A 23512-nucleotide genomic window follows, 5' to 3' on the forward strand; every position below is an offset into this window, starting at 1 on the left:
GAGTAAAATTGAATCAGCTGTATTTAATTAAAGAGAGGCCGAATTCAAGCGGAGCGCAGTCCGATGCAATGTCCATATTTTGAGCAAATTACTGCTACCGTATAAACTTGCTACATGCCTAATGAATCTAATAATTCAAACGGACTTTGATATGCAAATAGTTGAGATGGTTTCAACAATATTAATTTGCAAATAAAATAAATATTGGAACAGTAAACCCATATTGTCAACCCTGAAACTTAGTTTATTAAAAAATAACTAAACTAGGTAACTAGGTGAGTTGTCAAAAGCGGACCCCAGGCACCCATGAGCCGGATGGAGGAGGATGATGAGTAGCCTTGAAATGATATGCAAGTAACAAAGTAAAAGGAAATAAAATCTCTTTGAATTTATTTATAGTTTCTGGCAAAAAAAGTAAGAATATTCATACCCATTTGTCCACAACCTCAACTAATGGGACAAATAGGAATATAGGTAACTAGCTTTTGCCCGTGGATTCGCTCGCGTTAGAAAGAGACAAAAAGTAGAAATGCTTTGTTATTGTTAAGAATACAGTCAACATAAATCTTCGCTCGCGTTAGATAGAAACAAAAAGTAGCCTATGTCACTATCCATCCCTTCAACTATCTCCACTTAAAAAATCACGTCAATTTGTCGCTCGGTTTTGCCATGAAAGACGGACAAACAAACAGACACGCACACTTTCCCATTTATAATATTAGTATGGTATTTACTGTGTATGAAATCTGTTTTGTAGGTACATATATGAAATACGTTTGAGATATCGTTTTGATTTATGTATACTAGGTACCTACTCTGCTACCCTTGCTTCCTCCATTCTATACCCTATTGTTATTATTATCCACAAATGAGTTGCAAACTGGATTAATTCTTATTTAATTGCTTTTATTATATTATATCAGTTTGAAATTTTTTAAACAACCGTTACACGACTGACAATATAATATTTGTTTTACAAGGGGGCAAAGTAGTTGTTTAACCGCACGTGCCAATATTGATACCCGAGCAAGCGAAAGATTCCAATATTGAACCGCGAGCGTAGCGAGTGGTTCAAAAAGTGTAATCTTGAGCGTTGCGAGGGTTTCAAAGCACGAAGGTTAAACAAACTTTGCCACCGAGTGAAACACAAAAATTTTCACCACACCAACACGAACAAAGTACTAAACTAACTATAAAACATCAAATTAAATCAAGTCCATGAATTTATTCAACATTTAGGATTCAAAATCATCATTTATAGGTAAATTCTACCAGCCAGCTTAAGACATCAAGTTAAATTTTGTATGAAATTACATACTTTGCACTCTTGTGGATAAAATGCAATTTTGCTATCTGTTTTCGAATAGCAAAGAAAACCTTTAACAGTTGGTGTGATGAAAAAAAGTTAAAGGCAACTGTGGTAAATAAACAAATATTAAACATCCGTGAAAAGGCCGGGGAAACATTTTAAACTTTTATTGGAATAGTTCGGGCATCGCGAGTCCGTATCCAAACTGGATATTGCTTTTTTATGGCCTACTGTTTTGTTCCGATCTGGACATCTTCATCTTATAATAGTACATTTCGATACAAGTGCAAAAAAAAGGAAGTTCGAAACGAGTGGCGATAAATTAAAACACGACCGAAGGGAGTGTTTTAAATCGACACGAGTTACGAATTTCCTTTTCGCACGTGCGAAACAAAACAAAACAGGAAGGTAACAAAAATGTATGGAAATTCTGGGACACTTTTTGTCTCCCAGTGAGATTGAAATACTCGTGATTCTGAGTACAATTGACCTAAAATTCCCTAAAAAAATAAAAATAAAACATTGGAAAAAAATAAGAAATGCTCAGGCCATATTTGCCGGCTGGTTAGTTGTGATGAGAAAGAGAAGAAATATCTAGAAACAGAATATTATTTGGGCTGGTCACGTCTGCCGCATGCATCCTCTTCCAACAGATGGGCTAATGTAGCTTCCAAGTGGATGCCACAAATAGAGCGCAGACGAGGCAGATCCAGAAGGAGATTGAGGGATGACCTAGACACCTTCCTCACTAACTTGCCGGAAGAGACACTAAGCCGGGAGTCATGGAGGTTAAGGGGAGAGGCCTTTGCCCAGCAGTGGGACACCAACACCATTATAGGCTAAATAAATAAAAAACGATACTCAGTTTTGAATCCTGTTTTGTGTACTATTTATATACTTGAAAATACATCAGATGAGGACGATAGGTTTTGCAAACTGAAATCTTTAAAACAATACATTATTTTGGCAACACAGTATTCAACTTGTTTTTTACCATTGTAATATGTAAGTAGTAGGATTCAGCAGAATTGTATCCGTGGCCTATAAAAATAAACAGCAAAACCAAAGAGATAAAAATTAACGATATCAAAAAAAAAATTAGTTTTAGTTAACAAGCAGAAAGCGCAGAAATGCTGACTGGTACAGTAAATTACTTGCGTCTAATGATCCTAAATTTGTAAGCACGTGGCACATGATAAGATACATCTTTTTTTGTACCTACCTAATGACTGCAGCGAGGCGCGTGGCAGGTATAATTTTTCCGTGTAGTCGACAAGGGCGTAAGGATGTTCAGATTTTGTTGGCAGATACACCCTTGTCGAATTAGTATGTAGTCTGTCTGTCCGACGCACAAAAACGGTCGTTCGTGTGTGGTGAACTCTTTGATATGATCGTGCGCACATGTTTATTGGCAGATGTTTGTTTTTAGAAGAATTATTTCGCGCGGAGCCCATTTATCTTTTTTTTTCATGCAAGCGCCTGTTAGCGTTATTTATTGCATTATTGCGTATGTTATGTTATGATTAGTCAATTCAGAGTTTTTAATCTTTACTTCTTTTACTTGTTCATTGCCGTGTTTTTATGATTTATTTTATTTCTCTTATTGCGAATAAATAATTGATTACATTTAACATATTATTGCACATAAGTAAGTAAATAAATATTCTTTATTGCACCACCAAGATAACAGATTTACAAATAACAGAATTACATTAAACATAAAGGTAGCAACATGCAGTTTTATCGCTCTAAGCGATCTCTACCAGACAACCTTAGGGTAGCAGGAAATTTAAGAATAGATATTTTGAAAATACAAGAAATAATTTAAGAAATAGGAAAATTACATAGACACTAAGCAGTACAGCTGGGCAGCTGTATATTACAATACATTTACAATTTAAATAATTTTGTATTTATACATACATCAAGAGTAAACATAAAATACCATAAATATATACATATAAGTATTAATAGGTACATACATAAATGCATTCACGCATACATATATACATAACATAATATTATTAGTTAATTTCACATAATATAAATAATTGACTATTATTATTTATCGTATAGCATTATACCTCTATTTACATGTCACTGCATTATAAGATATGGTTTCATCAATACTATGTTTAAAAGGAATAATTATATTATTTGAATAAAATTAAAATTAAAATATACCTACAGGTACCCTTGTAGAGAGCTCTTCGGTTCTCAACGTATAATGACGCACTACTCACAATATCTGTTCGACGTACTGCTGTATGTTAGACATAATATATCCCAATTTGCACGCATAGACTTTCCGGGCAAACAGCTTCGATCTACAGGCCGTCTGAGAACAGTCCCCCGTCGCATGGCACTTTCAAGAAAGAACCCTCGAGTCATCGGCCCTACTTACTATGAGCACTTACCCGCCGATCTGAGAAATGAGCCATGTGACGAAGCATTTAAGCGCAAATTGAGAAACCTTTTGTTAGATAACCCCATGTACTCTGTAAATGAGTACATGGATTTGAATTTTTAATGACCGATGATATAATTATACCTATATTTCTCTGTTATATAATATTTTCTTGCTTCGTGATAATTTCATGATATTGTAACTTAATTTTATTTAGCTTGGCATGTGTATTTTCTTTCTTTGTAAATGACGATCCTCATTTGGGAGACACAATTATTTTTATTTGGAATTTATTATGTAATTTTTGACGATCATGATGAGAAGATAAACATAATTTTGACATGTAGCAAATTTATAGTGTAATTTTTATCATGAAATAAAGAAATCTAATCTAATCTAATCATCTTTATTTTACAAATGCGTATTACCTTCTAATTTTAAGTGGCTATGCCATTTTCATTACCTTGGTATAAAATTATGCTCACTTTTTTATGAGGATACGGCGGCATTTAACAGAAATGCTATTCACGCTTTCGTAGCCACGGCATCAAGAACACCTTTGGTACCTCCAAACATCTGTCGTGGGGCAAATCGGAACACAAAAGGCTTTTTTCACCCTAATGACTATTGCAGCCTTTGATCGACGCTCAGTTAATGGAATATATTTCTCCAACCCAGCGGGTGTGGAATAATACTATCGAAATTGAAACTTCGTGTATAATTTAGTTTGTAACCGTAATATTTTTATGTCTTACTTATCTGGGTTTTCTTTTGTTTCAGGATGTGATCTTCATCATCGGGCCGTCAATGACGACAAAATTTATCTGACCCCATCGGACAATGCGGTCACAGGCATCAAAAACGTTGAAGAAGGGGGTTGTAAGCAAAACAGCTTTCAAGGCGCGCTCCAATACTAAACAAGTCAAGAAAAAACTTGTGATATCTAAGAAAGGAAAGAATTTGGCAAATAAAACCATATCGAGAAACGCTAAAAAGACATTAGAAGAATCTATCCATCAAAAAGATGAGGATGAATCTTCTAATTCAGAAAAAAGCGATAGCCCCGATTCTTCAAAAGCAGGAACATCAAAGACTGGTTCATCGCGTAGTGAGTCGCCTACCAAAAAGACCAGAAAGGATCCCAAGGAGAAAAAGGATTCGCCAAAAGGGGCAGCAAATATAAAGAAAATTTTAGCGAAAAAATGTCCCAAAAAACCCAAAGGACCTAAAGCTAAATCGGCAAAGGCAACGGAGGGAGACGACAATGATAATATCAAGTACAAAATTAATTCTTCTTTACCCAAGAAGCTAACATCTAAAGTTTCTAAAGCTAAAGTCCTTTTAAGGAAATCTAGTGCAATACAAAAAAAGAAAACTTCACCTGCAACTAAACTTGAGGGATCTGATAAAAATGATAAAAAGGACGAAATTCCCACTCAAGATAATAACACTAAAGAATGTGGCGATAACAATCAGGAGACGATTCCTGACTCAAAAAATGAAAGTGAAAAGCTCAATGAAAAACCAGACGAAAAAGAATATTCCAATAATAGTGGTTTAACAGTTACTTCTCCCAACTCTTCTGTATTGAACTCGACTGAAACATCACCTAAAGTTGAAATTGAAAGACCCCCTAAATTTTTCACATCAAGTCGACCACCACGAACGGTTGACATAGACGTAAAATATTGCAAAAACTCTAAAGGCAACCTTAGTGTTTCTGAAAGATTTCTGTCAATGAAGTGTGAAACAAAGACAGATGAAAACACTAAGGAAAAGAGCGTTTTAAATACTTTGGTATCGCCGGGTCCAGAAATTGATGTCTATACTTTTACCGAAAAAGTAGATTCTCCGAAAAGTATCTTGTCAGGGTTCCGTACTCCTGTAAATAAAAATGTAGGCCGAGTGCGTCCAATCGCTAGAGTTAAAGGCACTATTATTGACAAAAAAGAAGTGGAGAAAAAGAAATACTCGCCTCATCGCCCTATTGAAGAAGTTGTCAAACAGTTGAAAGCCAAGAAAGGTAATGAAGAACTAAATTCAGTTCAAAATGACGCTACATCAAGTCTATCGGTAACTGTAGTTGAGAGTACTGACAAAGAAATTGAAGAAAAACCAATAATCAGTAAGTCTTATAAAATGGTGGCACGTAAATCGAGTATTACAGGAAAACCATTCAGTCCAATCAAATTTCTTGACCATGAGCCTGTAATAAATAAGGGTGACAAAGAAAAACCTCCTAAAATATCCCCACCAACTAAGAAGGCCACTTCTAAATTGAAAAAATCTAACAAGAAAAGTAGCCTATCCGATGAAGATATAGATACATCTAAATTTTCTCTTAACACTAAATCATTCCATTATACATCATCAGATGAAAGCAATAGCGAATCAAATGATGATCATGACTCGAAAGAGTCTTCGGGCTCGGACTCACCTAAAAACAAGAAAAATAAAGCTAAGAAATATAAACGCATCACTGACGGAGCCAAAAAACATACTTCCAAGGAATTAAAAGAACTTTCGAAAGATTCGCTTATTGATCTAAAAGATGATTCTATTTTACTTGGAGGAGAAAAACCAAGTAAAAGGAGACTAAAACTACTATCTATGTGGTCGGGGCCTAAAAAGCACAGAATGGCTTCACTTAACGCCATTGCCAAAGTGCACTGTCTCTACGAAAATGAAAGCAGAACTCATATGGAGTTGGGTCTTATGAGAACAATTGATAGGCCTGTGTTACCTAGTACGTCAAAAGCCACAACAGTCAAGAGGAAAGATTCGAAACCAAAAGAGATGAACCAGACAGAGACTACATCTGAATCCGACTACGATAATAAGAAAGACAGTAATAAAAAGGAAGATAGTTCAGAAAGCTCAGATGATAACCCTCCAGTCCAACGATCTTTGCGAGGAGTGCCCGGAATAAGAAGCGCTGGAAAATATTGGGATCCCAAATCGTCAACCTCATCCAGCGAAGATAGTGAACTAGAATCTAAAAAGAAAACTGTCAATGTTGACAAAAAGAAAACTACTCCTAAAGCTTCGTCAAGTAAATCTGATACAGAAAAACCTCCGGCCAAAATGAAGAAAACTGCTGGGGTACCTGTAAAGAAGAAACGAAATCGAAACGAAGTCGTGATGGACCTAAAAGATATGGTTGTCCAAAAAAGAATGGCGAGTCTAAATGCCACCGCTATACTGGCAGCCAGTTACGAAAAACGATCACCTAAATCTAGCAAGGACGATACGACGTCCGATTCGTGTAGCGATGAGTCTTTTTCTCAGAAGCCAAAAAACGGGGTAAGTTCCGGCGTTAAGTCGGAAGCAAAAAACGAAGAACCTAAAAAGGAAAAAGACGATACAACAACCAAGGATAGGAAGCAAAAAGTCGAAGTGATTGTAAACCAAGATACTGACGTCACAATCACCGGAGTTTATTCGACACACCACCACGAAGGCTTTTGTACCGTTTCTGGGATGCAATATCGTATATCCTCAACCAGTCACACCCAGACAACGGCAACTGCAAATTGCGACAAGGTAAGCGAAATACAGAGTTAAAACTTTCACTAAACTGCCAACCCGCGGGGATAGTTGGTCTTGGCTTGCCAACAAAATGCAAATAAAGACCAACTATCGGCTAAAAGTCGGCGAATCGGAGCATGTAAATAAGGATAGCTCGCCCGCGGGCGCTTCGACTCTCATTAATACCCGGTAATGAAGTAAGTTCTATGTAAACACGCCTCGGGACCTCATCCCTATACACATTATCCATCATGGCTTACCTACCTAAAGATACGCAGGAAAGTAAACCTTTTGTGTATTCTGTAAACGATGAATTTTGAGTGGAAAGAAGTAATCAATTGAAGTGAGATTTACGCGTGAAAGGAGTAACCGTCTTTCTACCCTTGACGCAGATTATATCGTTCGACGCGTTAAACCTTATTAACGGAATGTTTACACTCAAGAGCGTCAGGGATCCTGATAAATATCAATTTAGCTTCTTAGTTAACTGCCGCTTTGCAATTAATTTTCAATCCGAGCGCTTTAATTAATCCTTCATTAGTGATAGGTACTTTTAGACGACCTAACGCGTGTAAATGAACTAATTGCCATGTCGAGTCAAGTCCCACGTACCTTTTTTTTCCTATTTCTTTACTACAACAACAATCGAGTCTAATTCTGTACACAAAACGAAAAAAAAAAAGCCGTGAATGAAGGCTAAAAATGTCAAACAAATGAAAGCAAAGCACAGCAAAATTGTTATAATAATTGTAATATACTATTATCCATTGGATTAACGAAAAGTGCTCGACGGAAACAATTGCCAAGCGGATGAAGTTGTGGAAAATAGCTGCTTAACAATCTTAACATTGACGCTTTTAGCCGCTCGGGGCAAAATACGGCGTTCCGTCTTAACTGCCACATTACACAACGATTTACGTTTTACTCCTACTTCCGTTTGCGGTGGGACGATGAGAAAATTCTTGAGGCACATAACATGCTTGGGAAGGAAAAAGTCAGTGTAACAATTCTGTTAACTGTTTACTCAACTGTTTGTAGAAAGATTGTTACTCTTATTTGTATGTGATGTAGGTATCTGCTTAGAGAACCTTTTTTAAACGTAGGTTCTTTTCAAATCATTTCCTATAAATAAAAATAAAAAGAGTAATCTGCGTTTTTATACCTGCTTTGATGTTACTTTGGTAAAATGAAAGATATAAAAGTTCATTTTGGATGTTACTTGAATTTTTGATGCATATATTTAGTGTTATCTCATCTCACAGGTCGAATGAAAAAGTTATTTTGTTTGTTTCATTTTAACATGCGGCGCGGAGCATAGCGGCATAATCATCCAAGGAAAATTTACTTTACAGACAAAATGTAAACGCAAAAGAACTCAATGTTTTTCGATTTTAAAGCAAACTAAATAAAATGTAATAATGTTCTCTTGTAATGTTGGCTTAAATTTTCGCTTGAGTTTACTTATTTGCTTCAGTTATTGAATTTGTATGGGTAGGACGCAACAGGTAATACATGGTTATGTTTAAAATGCTCTGCTGTAATAGCATGGTGGTTTTTTTTATGCCTTATCAACATACCTGTACCGTTATGACAAGCTTGTAAGTACTTGAGAGATAAAAAGATGACCATATAACATTAGAAGCTCGGCCACACATGCGCGTTTTGGTTTGAGAGCGTAGCGTTAGCGGAGCGGAAAGGATTAAACATTCCTTTTCAGCCTTTTAATGGTTTTGAAAATACCTTTCTGATGCAGTATTTTATTTCAGGAGGGCTGTTCCCGCGAAGATGGGGCCCGCTACACGCCCCTCTCAGCCCTGTCGTCCATGCAACCCCCGGCCGAGCACGTACACACTCATCCGCATCCAGGTAACATTCATTCTTTATTGCACAAAATACATACAACATACAATCGGCGACCTCATGCCGCGCATCATTTTAGCCCTAGGACGTCCGCTGCTGAACGTAGGCCTCCCCTTTGGACCTCCATGTATACCGGTTGGAACTTGAAAGCGACCTGCTTCTCGTGTCTTCCAGCGACATTTATAAGATCGTCTGTCCATCTTGTAGGTGGACGTCCTACGCTGCGCTTGCTAGTCCGTGGTCTTCACTCTCCATATTTGATTTAAGTATTTACCTTTAATTTTACTCGTAGATTCATTATTTATATAAACTATATAATACATCAGGCGGTCGAGCGCATCTCAGATTTCGTTCTGATGTGTACGCTAGTATTTGCCTGTAAAGCAAGTACGAATATGGGTAATCTGAATTCCGTCTGAACTCTGAAGATTCTGTACCTAATACTGATTCCTTCCTATGGCGACTCGAGGGATGCCATCAGTGCCTGGGAAGATTCGTGCAATCCTGCCGAGACGCCAGTTGAGTGGAGGCGTGAGATCTTCCTTTAGCAGGACAAGGTCGTCTGGTTTGAGGTCCCTACACCTGAGCTTCCACTTCGTGCGCTGCTGCAGTTCAGGGACGTATTCAGAGCTCCAGCGTTTCCAAAAATGTTGCCGCATCTGTTCGAGACGCTGGAATCTGTCGAGGCGATTTGTGTTGGAGTCTAGTAGGCACGGCGAAGGTAACGCGGTGAGTGGCCTACCTATCAAAAAGTGTCCCGGGGTGAGAGGAGCGAAATCTTGGGGTGATGAGCTCAAAGGACAAAGGGGACGGCTGTTAAGGATGGCTTCGATCTGACTGAATAAGGAAGATAGTTCTTCGAACGTTAGGTGGGCGTTGCCTAAAACCCTGTTCAAATGAAATTTAGCCGATTTAACACCGGCCTCCCACAGCCCACCGAAGTTAGGAGCGTATGCTGGAGAGAAGCGAAATTCAATGCCCTTATCGGCCGCAAAATCGACAATACCATCCGTATTAAGTTTTAGAAATTCGTTGATTTCTCTAGCGGTTGCAACGAAATTTCTACCATTGTCGCAGAAGATTTGTTTAGGTTTGCCGCGACGGGAAATAAACCTTTGGAGGCATAGAGTGAACGCGTCTTTTGAAAGTTGACTCACTGCTTCAAGATGGATGCACTTATAACGGAAGCAAATGAAAATACAAAGATATGCCTTGGTTATCCTGCATCCTCGGCCTTTACGATCTGTAATTAAGAATGGACCAGCAAAGTCAGTGCCAGTTGTGTAAAATGGGTAGTCGGGAGTAACTCTCTCAGCGGGTAGATTGCCCATTTTATTGGTAAGAGTCTTACCTCTAAAACGCCTACAAATGAAGCAAATGTGATAAGTACGCCTAGCTAAGTTTCTTCCGCCTATAGGCCATATACGATCCTTTATGGCACCTAGCAATAACTGTGGCGGAGCGTGAAATAATAGCTGATGCTCTTGTTGAAAGAGCAGCTTAGTAAAGTGGTGGTTCGCGTGCAAAATTATAGGGTGCTTTTTATCGAAGGTGTACACCGAAGCACCTGCCAAGCGGCCACCAACTCTAAGGATACCTTGAGTATCAAGGAAGGGATCGAGTGAGAGAATATTTGATCGTCGATTAAGGGTTTGTTTATTCTCTAATAGCTTTATGTCATTACCAAAAGACTCATTTTGAGAGAACTTGACTAGAGCGTCAAATGATTTGTTTAGTTCACTAACTTGGAGCGGACCGGATAGTTTGTTGTTAGGGTCTCGGCAATTGTTAATAAACCTGTAGACGAACGCTAAGGCTCTCTGCAATCGACGCAGTTTCGAAAAGTTGGAGAAGGGAATGAAAGGTTCCGTGATTGTGACGGTATTCACCTTCAATTCTGGCAGCTCTTGCGGATCCTGCTTGGGGGTGGAGTTCAGCGAAGGCCAGGATTCTTCGGAGCCTTGCAAGAAAGTAGGTCCTTGCCACCAAGCGGAGCAGCTGGCAATGCGGTTTGGTTCAACGCCGCGAGATAGCAGATCTGCTGGGTTTTCCAAAGTAGGAACGTGGCGCCAAGCAGTCACATCAGTTAGTTCTCCTATCTCGCTAACCCTGTTAGCCACAAATGTTTTTAATTTGTTTGAGCTTGTGTTTAGCCACGATAACACGACGCTTGAGTCAGTCCAATAGACATGACGCGATATTTGACAACGGAGGGCACCAGTCACTGAGACACTCAATTGAGCTGCAAGAAGGGCGCCGCATAATTCTAGACGCGGGATACTCACTGGTTTTATTGGAGCAACTCGGCTCTTAGCGCATAAAAGACGCACTAAGACTCGACCTTCAGCGTCTAGAGATCGCAGGTAAACAGCTGATCCATACGCCTTTTGAGAGGCGTCGCAGAAGACGTGCATTTCTACCGTTACATAGTTGTCAATCAATACTCTCCTAGGGATCGACAGCTCGGAGATGCTCTTGATATTGTTAGCAAACTTCTGCCAAGTATTTTGTATGTCTTGAGGAGCAGGATCATCCCAATTTAGCCCCAAGGACCACAAACTTTGAATGATAAGTTTGGGTATGATTGTGCAAGGAGAGACTAGACCAAGCGGGTCAAATATTTTAAACGTTGATGAAAGTATACTCCGCTTGGTTAGAGTTTCGACTGGGTTCATTTCAATGGAGAAACGTAGGATGTCCACTGATGGATCCCAGTTAAGACCAAGGGTGTCAGTGGAAGAACTGAGCATCAGATTGCCCTCGGTATTGTTGACTTCCGCAGCGAGTATAGAAGGTAGATTAGACCTATACTTTCTTAAAGGAAAACATCCTGCGGCTAAGCTTTGAGAGACAGACTTCTGAATAAAGCGAAGTTGCTCTTCATCATCATGTCCAGTCAAAAGATCATCGACGTAGAAGTCTTTCTGGATAATCGTTTTGACTAGAGGATCTTGACACTCTTCACCAATCTGCCAGATGCAACGAGTGCTGAGGAAGCTAGCGCTAGCGAACCCATACGTGACTGTATTAAGTCTTAGAGTCCGCAAAGGCTGAGACTCGTCATCACGCCATAGTATGAGCTGCAAATCGCGTTGAGACTCGTGAACCAAGACTTGGCGGTACATTTTCTCAATGTCTCCTGAAAGAACATAGCGATATTGCCGAAATCGAATTAGAATGTTGAAGAGTGAGTCTTGAATCGTAGCTCCCACCATCTGCAGGTCATTTACAGAGAGTCCAGAGGATGTGCGCGCAGACGCGTCAAAGACAACCCGCAATTTAGTAGACTCACTTTTCTCCTTGATGACAGGATGGTGGGGCAAAAAGAACGCATTGGGAGGCCTCGGAATGGTCGAAGGAGAAAGATGGCCAAGTTCCTCATATTCGTGAATGAACTTGGAATAACGTTCCTTGACTTCTGGCTGCTTCCTAAAACGACGTTCTAGGTGAAGAAATCGCTTCTTGGCTGCTGTGTATGAGTCACCCAAGCAGTCGGGCTCGTCCTTTAGGGAAGTTTGACAATAAAGCGCCCGTCATCTGAACGTTCGGTAGTAGCGATGAAACTTTGTTCGCACAAACGCTCTTGCTCGGTTAAAGCTTGTTTTTTATGAGGTAGGCTCTCTAATTCCCAAAATTTAGCGAGTTCGTCATGAAGATCGCTTGTGCGAGCAAGGTTGCAACGAATCGTGGAATTAGATTGAATGAATTGTTGGTTGGGTCCTACTACTATCCATCCTAATTTAGAGCTCCGTAATTTAGGATTGCCATCACCTAAAGATTGTTGTTGAGATCCTAATATGTCCCAAAAGAGGTCAGAACCTACGAGAATGTTGATTGGGGACGATTGGTTAAAGTTAGGATCTGCAAGTTCGAAGGGAGCTAGGTTGAGATGGCTGACGTCATAGCTGACCTTTGGTATAGGTTTCGTTATCTGTGGCAAGACTGTGCACGTCAAGATGGCACTGAAGGAACTTCGAAGAGACTGAATTTCTAGAATACAACGATCGACCTTGATACGAACTTCAATGTCACATACACCCTCTAGGTTCTGAGTAAGATTGTTAGGTGTAATAGACTTCAAGCCTAACCGTTGTTTGATGTCTTGAGTGATGAACGACGACTCACAGCCGTTGTCAAGAAAGCAACGCGCGGTAACTACCTTCTTTGTTGTCGGGTTTACCAAGTTGACCAAAGCTGTTGCAAGTAGACCCTTAGACGGGGTTGGCAGATTCAACTTTGAAAGGTTGACTTGAATAGCATCTTCACTAGGCCCAGTTTCTTGGTGCAAAAGTGTGTTGTGACGCTGCTTACATGAACGACAGCTGCCTGGCAACCTGCAGCGTCGAACATCATGCCCTAGTCTAAGACAGTTGTGACATAATTTTAGAGTATTTGCCTGAGCGAGTCTGTCCTCAGACGATTTGGCCTTGAAAGACGCACAGTCAAAAATACGATGTTCGCCGCCACAACTCACGCATTGAAGTGGCTTGGAACCTGAGGGTTCACTGGTTTGAGCCATGAAGGTTTTAACGCTAGGCAGACTAGGTTTAGGCCGCTGCGGTAAAACAGGCGCGTCCGATTGACGCTTAAATGACTTGTCCTGTTTATTCCGCTGAACGGTTTCAAGGACATCTGCACGACCTTTTAGGAAAGAATGGAAGTTATCCAGCGTAGGCATGTCCGCGAGAGAATTTTTGTGCTCTTCCCATTTTACACTAGTGGTGCTATCCAATTTTGACGTCATCATAAAAATGATCAAGGTGTCCCACTGGTCTACGGGCTGACCTAACGTCTTGAGAGCACGCAGGTTCTTGCAAACGTGGTCAACAATATACCTAAGACTCTTATCAGACTCGCGCGTGATAGGTTCCAAATTAAATAATGATTTTAAATGGTTGTTGACTAATTGGCGTTTGTTGTCATATCGTTCGCGTAACAATTTCCACGCCTCGGGATAATTTTGATCAGAGACCTCTAAATTACAAATCACTCGAGCTGCCTCTCCCTCTAAATAGGAATTTAAATAATAGAATTTATGTATGTTTTTAATTTTATCGTTGTTATGTATCAAAGAGTGAAAACTTTCCCGGAATTCCAGCCAGCGATAATAAGTCCCGTCAAAAGTGGGAATTTTAATAACGGGGAGACGAAAACCCATAAGATCCCGGTCAGTATTATGAAGATTGGTCGTAGTCGAGTCATATTCACTTTCGCGGTCGGGGTTATTTCGCTTAAAATTGTCTAAAATATCGCGGGCCGTGGCAATACAATGGTAGAAATCTTGTTCTATTAAATCCCGTTCGGTTAACTCTGTGTTTAATGTGGCTTCATTTAATACTTCGATATCATCTTGCAAAGCCTCAAAGTCCTTAAATAACGCTTCAAAATTACTTAATTTGCAAGTTAATTTGCCAATTTCCACTGACGAAATAGTACTGTCTAGTGGCAGTGTAGATAGGTAGTTCTTAAATTTAGTTAAACGTCCTTTAATCGAACTACGTTTCACCAATAATTCCCTTAACTCGCCCATAGTAACAAATTAGCAAATTAGTACGTGCAAAAAAAGTTGTTTACTTCTTATAAGTAATAGGCATACGCTCGGTCCTCGTTCTGCTGATGCTGCAGTTGGCTGTGGTAGGCGAAACTGGCCCTTAGTAGCAGGCGGCCGGCGACGACAGATGCACGCTGCGCGAGCGCTCGGGAATAGGGAAATGCTGGAATAGATTGTTGAAAATATATAAGTATATAGGAAGCGTTATGTACTTTAGTTTGTGCGAAAGGCAGGCTTAGTGAGTGACTTCGTAAAATTAACCTTTAAATCAGATATAGGTATAACGAAAAGCAACAAAATTAAATAATAAAGTGCAATCGTTTAAAGCAAATGAGATCTTAATTATCGTTTGTACGCGTATTTATTAGCAGTGTAGGCGCGCAGTGTTTATTATGTTCTATAACGGTAAAAGTTGACTTTGCGTGTTTAATACTAGAAATATTTGTTAAATAGTGAATTTGTATAAGTGAAAGTGATTAAAATGGATAGCTAAAGTGCTAGCAAATATAAATGAAGTGGCTAATTGATTGAAAGTAAATTTGATAGCCCAAAGCAAGTACAAAGAAGTAAGTTCTCGATTCTAGTCAGATCGAAGCGATAGTAAGAAGGAAGGAAAGAAATGGAACGGGCTCACTTTTTATCTAGGTGAACCAATGCTGCGGTGCTGGTAGCTCGTTGCTGGCCGGCTGGTCCCGGTGAGTCCAAGTTGTCCTTTCAAATAGTCCTTGTAGTCCTCCGAAGTTGAAAAAAGTGGATAAATAGCTCGTAGCTCGATCGTTCCTCGTATATCCAGGGTGAGCAGGGTGGTAGACTGCGCCTTTGTAGCCCGATTTGGTATTTTAGTGGTGAGCGCCCTTTGACCTTCTGCTCTCCTTTGTCCGAAGCAGTGAATATTCGTAGTTCTCGTCGTGTAAACGGTCGCCAAATTTGTCCAAGATGAGACAAACAAAAAGAAGTCGTGGTTTAAACTTGCAACTATTTAATTAAATCTATATAAAAAAGTACAAAATTTGTATGACACGCAAAGTTCCGTTATTCGCTCTCGTAGAGACAAGTAGGTATTGACACTCGTACGATGATGTGGAGTAATTTTGACACTTGGTCAGTGACGTCGCTCTACTCGTTCGGGAGTCGGCTTTATACGTTCCGTTTAGCGCGAACAATATCCAAATAAATATTTAGACATTTCCTTACTTTGGCAATGTTCATTTTACCAAACTTCAATTAATCAAAATGATTAATTGCCAACCAATATTATCCCAACAGAAAAAAAGCCAAATCTAACATTTGGTAAAACATTTCTTGGGCATTTTTTATTTTAACAAACCTTGTTTACTCAAACCGAGTAGTTGACAAAAATATAAATAAACCACATTTACTTTGACATTTTTTTTATATAACCAAATCTTAACGTATTCGAAATAAACCTACTTTTTTAGTAACATTTTGTGTGGGGGTCGCAGTTCTAACCTAACCTAAACCTACATTCTTAGCAAAGTTTTGCGTGGGGGTCGCAGTTCTAACCTAACCTAAACCTACTTTCTTAGCAACAGTTTTGTGTGGGGGTCGCAGTTCGAACCTAACCTAAACCTACATTATATTGTCTTCGGTTACCGCGATAGTTACTCATGAAATAAAACTATGGAAACGGATTAAATCGCGTATAATGAATTTAAAATACATCCCGACGTTTCGAACTCTTTACAGCGTTCGTGGTCAACGGGTGACTGAGGAAAAATTAAAATGTGCAAAAGCTACCCACTTACAAGAAATATTAACCCTCCCCTCCCCCTCCTATCCCTCTCTCCTCTACTGTTCGAAATTTAGGTATCACCATGGATCAGACGCTGTCTTGGGCTCCTCATATTGCTGAAGTGAGTAAAGGTATTTTTGGGTCCCTTCATTCTCTTCGTCGATTGCAGAATTTCCTCCCTTTCCATACCAAGTTGACTCTTGCACGATCTCTCTTGCTACCCCTTCTTGACTACGGTGACGTTGCATTAGTTGATCTCAACGAGGAATTGCTGGACAAGCTCGAGCGATTACAGAATGTTTGCATCCGGTACATATTTGGCCTCCGCAAATATGACCACATTTCTGATTTTCGCTCCCAGCTCGGGTGGTTGCCGATCCGCCGACGTAGAGATGTGCGTGTTCTGTCCTTACTTTACAACGTACTTTATAACCCCTGTTCTCCTTCTTACCTTACCGAGAGATTTAAGTATCTGGCTGAGGGCAGTGAACACCGTTTACGTTCAAGTGCGAACCTCACGCTTGCTATTCCTATGAATAATACACGTACGTACGCAAAATCATTCACGGTGCGCGCTGTGAAATTGTGGAATGAGGTGCCTCTGTCGCTCAAACGGTCTCAGTCTGTGACATCACTCAAGGTGAATCTGAAGAAACTTTGGCTTTCTGAACAAGTATGATAATGGTTGGGAATTATGTATGTATTGATATATTTATATATTGGTTAGGTACTTATTTTGTATTTTATTTATGTACTCTAGTATGTAATTTATTTAATAGTGTCATTTTGTATTTATGTAGTTTATATAATTGTTAGCAATATTTTGGATTACTTTTGACCTTTATTGTACTCCTGTAAGTTTGTCTATCTTACGTACTGGAACGATCCTCTCATCTTCTCCAAGGTTAGCTGGAAGAGATCCCTTATAGGGATAAGCTCGCCTTTGTATCTCTATTCCTACAAATTGTATATAAACTGTTGTACACAATAAAGTGATTACTACTACTACTACTACTATTAACGAACCATGACCACAAATAATATAGATTTCTAAGGCAGGTTCACACACTATTAATAAAGCCAGTTATACAATATTCTATGAATTTTACCATTACTCTGTTAAAAAAAAAAAATTAATTAATTAATCTACACAAAATTGACAAAGAAACAAACTGCAAATGTCCAACACCATACAACACAAATGCCTCACAGCCTTCGTCGTGCTTGTTCCATTATCAGATGTACTACTGGATCCCAAGCCGGTGGTAAAGTAAAGCCATCCTCTCTATTAAAGTTTGGATATTTCTTGATCTCAATGGCCTCTCGCAACATTCTGGGTATATATCGCTTCTCCTTAGCGAGAACCAGAGGCTTGTCAAACTTTATAGCATGATTGACTTTATCCATGACATGTTCAGAGACTGCAGACCTTTGCCGACGGTGCTTGACATCCGCTATGTGTTCCTTCACCCGTGTGGAAATGCTTCGTTTCGTCTGTCCCACATATGACAGCACATTCATTATACGCGATTTAATCCGTTTCCATAGTTTTATTTCTAAACCTACATTCTTAGCAAAGTTTTTCGTGGGGGTCGCAGTTCTAACCTAACCTAAATCTACTTTCTTAGCAACATTTTGTGTGGGGGTCGCAGTTTTAACCTAACCTAAACCTACTTTCTTAGCAACAGTTTTGTGTGGGGGTCGCAGTTCTTACCTAACCTAAACCTACTTTCTTCGCTACAGTTTTGTGTAGGGTTCGCAGTTCTAACCTAACCTAAACCTACTGTTTTAGCAACATTTTGTGTGGGGGTCGCAGTTCTTTCCTAACCTAAACCTACTTTATTTAGCAACAGTTTTGTGTGGGGGTCGCAGTTCGATCCTAACCTAAACCTACATTCATAGCAAAGTTTTGCGTGGGGGTCGCAGTTCTAACCTAACCTAAACCTACTTTCTTCGCAACAGTTTTGTGTGGGGGTCGCAGTTCTAACCTAACCTAAACCTACTTTCTTAGCAACAGTTTTGTGTGGGGGTCGCAGTTCCAACCTAACATAAACCTACTTTCTTAGCAAAGTTTTGTATGGGGGTCACAGTTCTAACCTAACCTAAACCTACTTTTTAGCAACATTTTGTGTGGGGGTCGCAGTTCCAACCTAACCTAAACCTACTTTTTTAGCAACATTTTGTGTGGACGCAGTTCCAACCTAACCTAAACCTACTTTTAGGTTTATGGGCTATGTTTAGGTTTTTAAAGATTATTTGACTCGTCATAATTATGGTATTTTCGTCAAAAGTGTTTGTGGGAAGCAAACGTGTAAGTAGTTGTTAAAATCTGTTTGGGAAATGAAATTCGGTAAATGAAAACAATCATGTTAAAACATTTGTCAAAAACTGGTTTTGCATAGTGTGTTTTTAAGGAAAAATTTTTTTACTAAACAAATTATTTGACTAAATAATTTTGTCCAGTAATTAATTTGACGAAAGTAAAGTTGAGCAAACTTTTCTAGTCAAAGTGAAACATTTGCGAAATTAACAGTTGGGGTTATAAAAGTTGCATTACAACAGTTTGGGAAATTATCATTTGACGGATTTTAACGTTGTCAAATGTTATTATGGGAAAGATTGAGTTGACAAACGTGTAGTTGGCAAAATTCGTTTTTCCTATGAGCTCTTTTAAACACAGTGCCTGTATTAAAAAAAAAACTCTAGGCTCTTGAACTCTAGGCACAATCTTCTAATCATTGAACTGCCTTCGCCCATATTAATATTATAAATGTCACAAAACGGAGCTGACGTGACAATTTGAAGGGATGGTGAGTGACATAGCACTTTTTGTCTCTAATCATTAAAGCTAGTAGGTATATAAATGTAACGACAATTGTTATACTACAATTGAGGAGTGTCTTTTCAAAAGGGCTTATTTCCTTTTTTTATTTTTTTTAAACTATGAATGCAGTTTTTCTTAGTATAGAAACTTACACCTCCGTGAAGTTGACCGCCCCATATCGAGTGCCCGCAAATTACATATCTATATCGTTAGTTCATCGTTAGTTCACGTTAGTTCAGTATGTGAAATCGTTAGGATCCGATAACAACATCACTTTTTTTAAAAAACAAAATGGAGGGGGCCAACTTCACGCTACCGCCCCAAAACTGATTTTACGGTTTTTGTCAATTGGAATCGAAAGATAATCGTTAATAGACGTTAGTTCAGTATATAAAATCGTTAGGATCCGATTAGAAGTATTTTTTTTTTTTAAATGAAGTGGGGCGGCCAACTTCACGCTACCGCCCCAAATTCGATTTTACGATTTCTGTCAATTGAATTCGAAAGATAATCGTTAGTAGACGTTAGTTCAGTATATAAAATCGTTAGGATCCGATTAGAAGTATTTTTTTTTTTTAAATGAAGTGGGGCGGCCAACTTCACGCTACCGCCCCAAACTCGATTTTACGATTTCTGTCAATTGAATTCGAAAGATAATCGTTAGTAGACGTTAGTTCAGTATATAAAATCGTTAGGATCCGATTAGAACTATTTTTTTTTTTTAATGAAGTGGGGCGGCCAACTTCAGGCTACACCGCCCCAAACTCGATTTTACTATTTCTTTTTTTATTTCCAATTAGAATCGAAAGATGATCGTTAGTTGACGTTAGTTCAGTATATAAAATCGTTAGGATCCTAAGTGCAACACCACTACGCATTATTCATTTTAATGGGGGAACCCAAAACATAGGTTGCAGCAGTAAACTGTTTTTATGGCTTCTATCGTGCAAAATCGATATGGATTCGTTAGTTCACGACGTTTAGTATGTGAAATCATTACGATCCAATAAAAACATAAATTTTTCACTCATAGAAGATTCGCCATAAAAAAATAAAACTTAAAAATTTTAAAAACTCAACTTATGGTCCTATATCGAAGGTCGAAAAAAATACTTGGGATCGGATTCTTACGATGCCACTGTGTGAATACGTTCAAAAGACGTTGCTCAATCAAGATACACAGGTCACTTGCGGGCACTCGTAGAAGATTCGCCATAAAAGCATAAAAACTTGAAAATTTTGAAAACTCAAGTTATGGTCCTATGTCGAAGGCCGAAAAAATACTTGGGATCGGATCCTTACGATGCCACTTTGTGAATACGTTCAAAAGACATTGCTCAATCATAATACATAGGTCATTGGCGGGCACTCGTAGAAGATTCACCATAAAAAAATAAAACTTAAAAAATTTAAGAACTCAACTTATGGTCCTATGTCGGAGGCCGAAAAAAATACTTGGGATCGGATCCTTACGATGCCACTTTGTGAATACCTTCAAAAGACGTTGCTCAATCAAGATACTCAGGTCATTTGCGGGCACTCGTAGTAGATTCGCCATAAAAAAATACAACTTGAAAATTTTAAAAACTCAACTTATGGTCCTATGTCGAAGGCCGAAAAAAATACTTGGGATCGGATCCTTACGATCCCACTTTGTGACTACCTTCAAAAGACGTTGCTGAATCAAGATACATAGGTCATTGGCGGGCACTCGCAGAAGATTCACCATAAAATAATGAAACTTGAAATTTTAAAAACTCAACTTATGGTCCTATGTCGAAGGCCGAAAAAAATACTTGGGATCGGATCCTTACGATGCCATTTTGTGAATACCTTCAGAAGACGTTGCTGAATCAAGATACATAGGTCATTTGCGGGCACTCGCAGAAGATTCACCATAAAATAATAAAACTTGAAATTTTTAAAAACTCAACTTATGGTCCTATGTCGAAAGCCGAAAAAAATACTTGGGATCGGATCCTTACGATCCCACTTTGTGAATACCTTCAGAAGACGTTGCTGAATCAAGATACTCAGGACATTTGCGGGCACTCGTAGTAGATTCGCCATAAAAAAATACAACTTGAAAATTTTTAAAACTCAACTTATGGTCCTATGTCGAAGGCCGAAAAAAATACTTGGGATCGGATCCTTACGATGCCACTTTGTGAATACCTTCAGAAGACGTTGCTCAATCATGATACATAGGTCATTTGCGGGCACTCGTAGTAGATTCGCCATAAACAAAAAACTTGAAAATTTTATAAACTCAACTTATGGTCCTATGTCGAAGGCCGAAAAAATACTTGGGATCGGATCCTTACGATGCCACTTTGTGAATACCTTCAGAAGACGTTGCTCAATCAAGATACATAGGTCATTTGCGGGCACTCGTAGTAGATTCGCCATAAAAAAATAAAACTTAAAAAATTGAAAAACTCAACTTATGGTCCTATGTCGAAGGCCGAAAAAAATACTTGGGATCGGATCCTTACGCTGCCACTTTGTGAATACCTTCAGAAGCCGTTGCTAAATCAAGATACTCAGGTCATTTGCGGGCACTCGTAGTAAATTCGCCATAAAAAAATACAACTTGAAATTTTTAAAAACTCAACTTATGGTCCTAAGTCGAAGGCCGAAAAAATTACTTGGGATCGGATCCTTACGATCCCACTTTGTGAATACCTTCAGAAGACGTTGCTAAATCAAGATACATAGGTCATTTGCGGGCACTCGCAGAAGATTCACCATAAAATAATAAAACATGAAATTATTAAAAACTCAACTTATGGTCCTATGTCGAAGGCCGAAAAAAATACTTGGGATAGGATCCTTACGATTCCACTTTGTGAATACCTTCAGAAGACGTTGCTGAATCAAGATACATAGGTCATTTGCGGGCACTCGCAGAAGATTCACCATAAAATAATAAAACTTGACATTTTTAAAAACTCAACTTATGGTCCTATGTCGAAGGCCGAAAAAAATACTTGGGATCGGATCCTTACGATGCCACTTTGTGAATACCTTCAGAAGACGTTGCTCAATCAAGATACTCAGGTCATTTGCGGGCACTCGTAGTAGCTTCGCCATCAAAAAATACAACTTGAAAATTTTAAAAACTCAACTTATGGTCCTATGTCGAAGGCCGAAAAAAATACTTGGGATCGGTTCCTTACGATCCCACTTTGTGAATACCTTCAGAAGACGTTGCTGAATCAAGATACATAGGTCATTTGCGGGCACTCGCAGAAGATTCACCACAAAAGCATACAACTTCAAAATTTAAAAAACTCAACTTATGGTCCTATATCGAAGGCCGAAAATAATACTTGGGATTGGATCCTTACGATGCCACTTTGTGAATACCTTGAAAAAACGTTGCTTAATCAAGATACACAGGTCATTTGCGGGCACTCGTAGAAGATTCGCCATAAAAAAATATAACTTAAAAATTTGAAGAACTCAACTTATGGTCCTATGTCGAAGGCCGAAAAAAATACTTGGGATCGGATCCTTACGATCCCACTTTGTGAATACCTTCAGAAGACGTTGCTCAATCATAATACACATGTCGTTTGCGGGCACTCGCTGAAGATTCGCCATAAAAAAATAAAACTTAAAAAATTTAAAAACTCAACTTATGGTCCTATGTCGAAGGCCGAAAAAAATACTTGGGATCGGATCCTTACGATGCCACTTTGTGAATACCTTCAGAAGACGTTGCTATATCAAGATACACAGGTCATTTGCGGGCACTCGTAGTAGATTCGCCATAAAAATACAACATGAAAATTTTAAAAACTCAACTTATGGTCCTATGTCGAAGGCCGAAAAAAATACTTGGGATCGGATCCTTACGATCCCACTTTGTGAATACCTTCAGAAGACGTTGCTGAATCAAGATACATAGGTCATTTGCGGGCACTCGTAGTAGATTCGCCATAAAAAATACAACTTGAAAATTTTATAAACTCAACTTATGGTCCTATGTCGAAGGCCGAAAAATACTTGGGATCGGATCCTTACGATGCCACTTTATGAATACCTTCAGAAGACGTTGCTCAATCATAATACACATTTCGTTTGCGGGCACTCGCTGAAGATTCGCCATAAAAAAATAAAAGTTAAAAAATTTAAAAACTCAACTTATGGTCCTATGTCGAAGGCCGAAAAAAATACTTGGGATCGGATCCTTACGATCCCACTTTGTGCATACCTTCAGAAGACGTTGCTGAATCAAGGTACATAGGTCACTTGCGGGCACTCGTAGTAGATTC

General features: G+C 39.0%; 1 protein-coding gene across 2 annotated transcripts in view; it reads left to right on the top strand.

The window, feature by feature from the left end:
• LOC125235359 (nucleolar protein dao-5-like) overlaps positions 1 to 23512 on the top strand; it is a 431115-nt gene that overhangs the window by 113871 nt on the left and 293732 nt on the right. For both annotated transcript variants that reach the window (XM_048141902.1, XM_048141903.1), the window contains exons 2-3: positions 4497 to 7259; positions 9011 to 9110. In XM_048141902.1, the coding sequence (XP_047997859.1) occupies positions 4557 to 7259; positions 9011 to 9110 (2803 nt within the window). In that variant the 5' untranslated portion in view covers positions 4497 to 4556. The remainder of the gene's footprint in view (positions 1 to 4496; positions 7260 to 9010; positions 9111 to 23512) is intronic.

Source organism: Leguminivora glycinivorella, chromosome 17 (assembly GCF_023078275.1).
Source record: "Leguminivora glycinivorella isolate SPB_JAAS2020 chromosome 17, LegGlyc_1.1, whole genome shotgun sequence".
NCBI lineage: Eukaryota > Metazoa > Arthropoda > Insecta > Lepidoptera > Tortricidae > Leguminivora > Leguminivora glycinivorella.